This window comes from Trachurus trachurus (genome assembly GCF_905171665.1).
Source record: "Trachurus trachurus genome assembly, chromosome: 10".
Lineage (NCBI taxonomy): Eukaryota > Metazoa > Chordata > Actinopteri > Carangiformes > Carangidae > Trachurus > Trachurus trachurus.
Window position 1 is genome coordinate 36,353,591 of NC_139894.1, and position 7,095 is coordinate 36,360,685.

Consider the following 7,095-nt stretch of genomic DNA (forward strand, 5'->3'; position numbering starts at 1 on the left):
CCAGTCCCTCCGCTCCCTGCTCCAACGTTTCCAAAGCAGCAGAGACAGACAGACGCGCAGGAGGAGCAGGACCTGGAGGATCCACCGGTGTCCGCTCAGGAGAACCAGAACCAGAACCAGCACCAGGACCAGGACCAGGACCGTGTACAGCAAGTGACTTCCAGTGGGACACCGAGTCCGGCTCAGATCTCCCGCTGCGCACCTTCCAGTGGCAGCGCTGATACCGGAGCTGTCCTTTAATGGGATGTCCCGGTTCCGAGGGGACATTGTGAACCTGGAGTAGTGGAGACCAGCGCCAGATTCTCCCCCTTAACACTGTCACTCGACCCCCGAGGTCTGGTCTGTGAGTGTGTGTTAGTGTGTGTTGACTTGTTCATGATTGACCACATCATTTAAAGTGTGTGTGCGGTGTTTGACATCCTGTCCATGTCCCTGTCCTCTGTGTGGAGTCCAGTAGCTGCAGCCTGCAGCTCGTCCGCAGCGCTGCCTGTGCTCAGTGTGTGTATCAGTGTGGGTTATTCACAGTGCTGCTATGCAGACTGAGTGGAGCCACGGCTCAGACAGCTCCACTGTAACCCTGACTGTGCTCTCAGAGTGAGAGAGAGAGTCTCCCAGCTGAGGGGAAGGCAGGCTCCATCCAGAGGGGGACGACTTGTGCAGGAACACCAGATGTTACACAGCTTTGTGTATTACTGTGGATTATTCAGGATGCTGCTGTGCAGACAGAGCGGAGCCACAGAAAACCTGCTGCTGAAGTTGAAGTAACACATGGCTGTGCAGCTTCTGTCAGGCCAGTTGAACAGCTTGTGTTACACAGTTGGCAGCTGAAGGCCTGGCAGGAAGGCAGCAGTCTTGCTGAACAACACTCACACTGGTTCAGTGTGTGCACATTGGACGGTGGACAGTTGGACACGGACTGGGACAGAAAGTTTGAAGCTTTTACTGTAATGTTTTGTGCAGGTGAAGCTGCAGACAGATGACATGAGTGAAACTCTCTGTTAGGGTTTCACTTCAGCCTCACTTCCCTTCTGCAGCTGACACCAGATCTCTTGTTGAAGTTTAGTTTGTTAGTTAAAACTCATTGTTGGAGAATGAAGAATCCTCATCCACTAAGTGACACATGGAACAGATCCATGAACAAAGACCCGGTCCTGGTCTCTGTGCCAGGCCCCAACAAGAAGTTCAAGAGGAAGTCCAGGGAGCCTAAGAGGCTCCTCAGTGGACCAGAGCATGAGATGATGAGGATCCACCCGGCGGACTTGTCGGATGAGGACTCGGTGGACGACCCCCAGATGGAGGCGTCCGACGCCGGCAGGTTATTGGCTCCACGGCAGAGACAGCTGATGATGTCACAGGAGGCGGCGGGGACCACCACCACCTCGGGGACTCTGTCAGGACTACCGGAGGCCAGCAGCACGGCCCCGGCTCAGAGCGCCGCCATAGACATGAGGATCGGTATTAACGTGCCAACCATCACTTCCAAATTGTCCCAGTTCCCGGAGATCTCCCACTGGCCCACGGCCATCTCCCAGCCGCTGTCCAACAGACTCAAACTGGGCCTTTGCTCCACATTCCCCCTGTCCACATCCAGCAGCAGCAGCAGCCACAGCCACTCCCCCAGCCACCAGGCCTTCTCTCTGGAGCCGCCTCTGTCCGACCCGGCTGCAGCTCTGGCCAGAACCTCCCAGACCCCTCAGTGTCTGGACCACATGGAGCTCCAGGTCCAGTCTCCCAAGGTGAATATGTGAATATAGATGTTGGAAATGTGTTGTCCCCTCGGAGAGGTCACCCAATGTGTCTGTTAATGGGGAATGTAAGCAACACTCATTAAAGGGATAGTTCATCCAAAATTCAAATTTCACTCATCATCTATTCACCCTCATGTCGACTAAGAGCTGTGAGAATTTTCAGAGTCCTCCGTTCCTTCTCTGAGTTACGGGGGGGTCCACGCAGCAGTATTTGTCCATATAATGGTTGTCAATGGATACCAACTTTCTTTGTCCAAAAAGACACACCAAAAAACATCCAAATACCTCCATACTGCTCGTCTGTAATGTCCCTCCTGTATTGAAGCCCCGACATGAGAAATTGTTCCGCCGGTCAGTGCAAATCACGCGAGATTTGCACTGACACAGGAAGAGCAGTGAACTGAGACACTGGGAGCTTCCGCTACAAACAAGCTTAAAATATAGACTTATTTAATTTTTTTCTGAACAATTTCTCATGTCGGGGCTTCAATACAAGAGGGACATTACAGACGAGCAGTATGGAGGTATTTGGATGTTTTATGGTGTGTCTTTTTGGACGAAGAAAAGTGGTATCCATTCACAACCATTATATGGACAAATACTGCTGCGCTGACCCCCCGTAACTCAGAGAAGGAACGGAGGACTCTGAAAAATTTCACAGCTCTTAGTCGACATGAGGGTGAGTAGATAATGAGTGAAATTTGAATTTTGGGTGAATTATCCCTTTAAAGCTACAGTTGGTAAATTGACAAAAGTGAAAGTGAAGTCTTGGTCACTTGGACCACACACACACACACACACATGCAGGCACACACACACAAAGTTACCATAAACGCACCCACAGAAGACGGGAGGGGGGTTGACAGAGGTGAAAAGAGGGAGCTGACGGTGTATGGTCTTGGAATGTCTATTTTCACTTTCGTCAGACGTGTATGAGCTGTGATTGGCTGCTCCTCCTGCTCCCTCTACCTGACTGCTGGAGAACCTTTGGTCACGGTGGATTTAGGCAAATACAATACAGGCTTTAGGTGGAGCCAGAGGAGTTGGATTTTGTCCTAATTTACTCATTTAATGTCCGACTATCAGAATATAATGAACTTCCAGCAAATATGACTGAATCATTGTTACCAACTGAAGCTTTAACAACTAGTTATCAGTAGCCTACCTTCCAGTGTGGTCTCAAGTTGTTGTTGTTGTTGTTTTTTAAAATACCCACAAGAAAGAGTCTTCAAATCCCAGGTCCAGGTCCAGGTCTAGGTCCAGGTCCAGGTCTAGGTCCAGGACTAAATGAGCCTTCCTGACCATTGTTGTTGTGATCTGTTAGTAGTAGAGGATCAGTGCTGGTGTGCAGGGAGGTGGTTCCGGTGAACTGGGACCAGTCTGACACTGAACAGTGTTCCTCCTCGTTTCCTGGTTTCCATTCTAGTTTGGCTGGAACAGATCTGTGGCTGAGCCAGTGGTTTCCTCTGCTGCTGCTGCTCAGCCCAAAGAGTCCTCTGACTGTTCCTGATTAACAGTGAATTTAAGACATGACACAATATACAACACTGTATCAATGATACATCTGCTGATTTATTGGGATATTTAGAAGTTTGGCTGGTCAATGATGAGGAATTTGTTTTTGTTTTGTAATAAGCCACACCCACTTAAATCACCCAATTTAATAATTACCAGACATACCATAATGATCCTAGTCCTAGAATAGATCATCAAATGTTTGCATTTGTAGTTCCCCCTACAGGCGGAATATCAACAGCCTCATGTCTGCAGGTGTAGCTGCTGCCTACACTGGATTTGTGTAAAATTGGTCTTTAGACAACAGTAAACAAACTGAGTGCAACTCTTGATGTCATCAGTGTCTGTTGATGATGGAGACCGTGTCATTAGATCCAGATGAGTGGCCTGAGACCAGCTCCTTCTGGGTTTATGTCAGCCTTTTTGAAAATGGCTCCAAGAGTATTTTAAAAACCATTAGAGGAAGGATGCAGATCATTTTGGGAATCAAAATCGGTAACACTTTACTTGAATACGTATTCATAAGATTGACATAACACTGTCATAACCATGACATAACAGCTGTCATAAACATCAATGAATACTTATGACAGCTGTCGTTAAGTGTCATTCGGTAAGTTATGTCACGTTTAATGCAAAGTTGACATTATTTGAGATGTTTTTGTTCTGACAACTGGACATAATTTATAAAGTTTGGCAATTAGGTCTGCTATGACAGTTTAAATTGTCTTTATGTCAAGTTGTCAGAACAAAAACATCTCAAATAATGTCAACTTTGCATTAAAAGTGACATAACTTACTGAATGACACTTAACGACAGCTGTCATAAGTATTCATTGATGTTTATGACAGGTGTCATGTCATGGTTATGACAGTGTTATGTCAATCTTATGAATACCTATTCAAGTAAAGTGTTACCTCAAAATCTTATTAGCATTTTTACTCTGGCCCATCTGTGAGAAAATTGAGGGGGAAAAAAGTAAACATTTCTGTCATCACTGTAGTACCACCTGTCAGAGAGTTAGTAGAGGGTGGAGTGGCTTTTGAATCACTGATTAATCATCACAATCCTGGAGCTAATAAACCAATGTCAATAATAAACCAGTGGAACAGATGAGTGACTCATGTGTTCAGGGCTGGATCAGGTCTCTAATGTGGGTCCCTCTGGTCCTGTGCTCTCAGGACTCTCCCAGGAAGCGGCTCGGGATGAGTGCTGAGCGACCTGTACGTCTCCCAGAGGTCAAAGCCATCCAGCAGACAAGGAGACTGCTGGCCAACGCCAGAGAGAGGACCCGCGTCCACACCATCAGTGCTGCGTTCGAGGCCCTGAGGAAGCAGGTCAGACTCAGTTTACACACACAGTGCACACATGAACACTGCAGAGACACACAAAAGGTGTGGTCTTGTCTGTAACACACTGCAAATGGTGCATCTTACAGAGCAAGTTTCAACTCATAACGCTATGTACTTACTAAAAGTTTAACCATAGCAGAAATACAATAATAAAATCAATACACTCCCAAGCAAGAACAGATGGAACAATCAAAACAATCAGGTTCACACAATCTTCAAGGCACAGTTGTGTGTCATCAACAAAGAAAAGAGAAGAAAAGAACATCTGCACAGTGTATCTGGTTCACATCCGTTACACTGCGCCCTCACAACACAACACAACACATGTTCATCAGAGAAATAATTTGGGTGATTGAAGGCCCAAGGTCACGGTGACCTGCAGCCAGAACTGATGACTTCAAGGTAATTGAACCTGAGGCGTGCGACCACTGGACCACTAACATATAGTCTAATACATTAGTCAAATGTTAGTCTAATGTAAGTCAAATGTAAATCTAATGTTTGCCTAATGTAAGTCTTATGTTAGTCTAATGTAAGCCTATTGTACAGTCTAATGTATGTCTAATGCAGGTCTAATGTTATTCTAATGTAAAGCCTAATGTTAGTCTAACATAAGTCTAATGTTAGTCTAATTTTAAGCCTAATATTATTCTAATATTAGACTAATCTAAAGTCTAATGTTAGTCTAATGTACTGTAAGTCAAATGTAAGTCTAATTTTGGTCTAACATAAGTCTAATGTTGTTCTAATGCAAGACCTAATGGTAATCTAACATAAGTCAAATGTAAGTCTCATGTTAGTCTAATATTATTCTAATATTAGTTTAATCTAAAGTCTAATGTAAGTCTAATGTTGGTCTAACATAAGTGGTAGTCTAATGTAAGTCCAATGTTATTCTAATGTAAAGCCTAATGGTAGTCTAACATAAGTCAAATGTAAGTCTAATATTAGTCTAATGTAAAGTCTAATGTACTTACTTTGGAAATCAGACTGAAACAATAGAAAATCATTTTTTTCTCATTATTAATATTAGGAAACAATATGAGCCGTGTCTTCCTGTGGTTTGGTTCTTGTGATCAGCAGCACAGGTGTCCAGCAGTGTACCAGCGTTGGTCTGGACCTGGGTAAGCCTGTCTAACAGTCTGATTTACATCTCTGAGCCAAATGAAGACAGGACCACAGACCGGACTCAAATACCTTTGTGACTCCGGCCCCAGATCAGAGTGCAGGGCTCAGTGTCCTCCCAGCAGGAGGCCCAGGTGGAACAGACAACATGAACCATGTACCAGTGTCAGTGAACAGAGCTGGAACTGGTCCATGTTAATGGAACACAGCTGCTGTGGCGTCAGGACACAGCTGCAGGATGCCGTAGACACCTTTCACAATACCAACGCCTGCGTTGGTATTGTGAAAGGTGTCTACGGCATCCTGCAGGAGCCAAAAACCCATCCAATAAACCTTCACTTTTAAGAGAGGAAATATCTGTTAGAGTTTTCTAGGGCTGTAAACTAACAATTATTTTAATTATCGATTAATCTGTTGATTATTTAAACCATTAATCGTTTGGTCAATAAAATGAAAAATGTCAATCATTGTTTCTCAAACCACCAGACTATGTCCTCAAATGTCTTGTTTTGTCCCCAAACCAAAGAGAGACTCAGTTTATTGTCATAAAGGAACAAAGAAACCAGAAATATTCACATTTAAGAAGCTGGAATCAGAGAATTTGGACTTTTTTTTCTTAAAGGGATAGTTCAACATTTTGGCAAATTGGCCACTTGCCATAATCGCTAAAGTCATAGCAGTAGGTTTGTTAGCTTTATTGGTCGGTGCAAGCTGTTTTTAGAACGGCGGAGCAGAGGCGTGAGCTGCTCAGAGCTACACTACGGAGGCTAATGGGATTTCTTGGTTTCCCTCATCAAACTCATCAAATACACAATCCAACAACTCCACAACGCTCTGGTGGACAAGTTGTGACCTGCACAATCACCACGCTATGAGATAATAACACAACGTTACCAGACAGAGTTGTTTTAGAGGTAAATTACAGAGACTGCTTGCTGAAAAACTGTCCCTGAAGGCAACGCGCATCAGCGGTTTTGCATGAATTTCCCTCTAAAACAACTCTGTCTGGTAACGTTGTGTTATTATCTCATAGCGTGGTGAATGTGCAGGTCACAACTTGTCCACCAGAGCGTTTTGGAGTTGTTGGATTGTGAATCCCATGAGCCTCCGTAGCGTGGCTCTGAGCAGCTCACCGCTCTGCTCCACCGTTCTAAAAATAGCTTGCACCGACAAATAAAGGTAACGATCCTACTGCTATGACTATAGCGATTATGCATGGGCCAATTTGCCAAAATGTTGAACTATCCCTTTAAAAAAACTCAAACTGATTATTTGATTATCAAAATAGTTGACGATTAATTTAATAATCGATTATTGTGTGATTAATCGATTAATTGTTGCCGTTGTAGAGTTT

General features: G+C 44.6%; 1 protein-coding gene across 2 annotated transcripts in view; it reads left to right on the forward strand.

The window, feature by feature from the left end:
• atoh8 (atonal bHLH transcription factor 8) overlaps positions 1-7,095 on the forward strand; it is an 18,541-nt gene continuing 11,446 nt past the window's right edge. For both annotated transcript variants that reach the window (XM_083980148.1, XM_083980147.1), the window contains exons 1-2: positions 1-1,736; positions 4,446-4,601. In XM_083980148.1, coding sequence (XP_083836274.1) covers positions 1,092-1,736; positions 4,446-4,601 — 801 coding nt within the window. In that variant the 5' untranslated portion in view covers positions 1-1,091. The remainder of the gene's footprint in view (positions 1,737-4,445; positions 4,602-7,095) is intronic.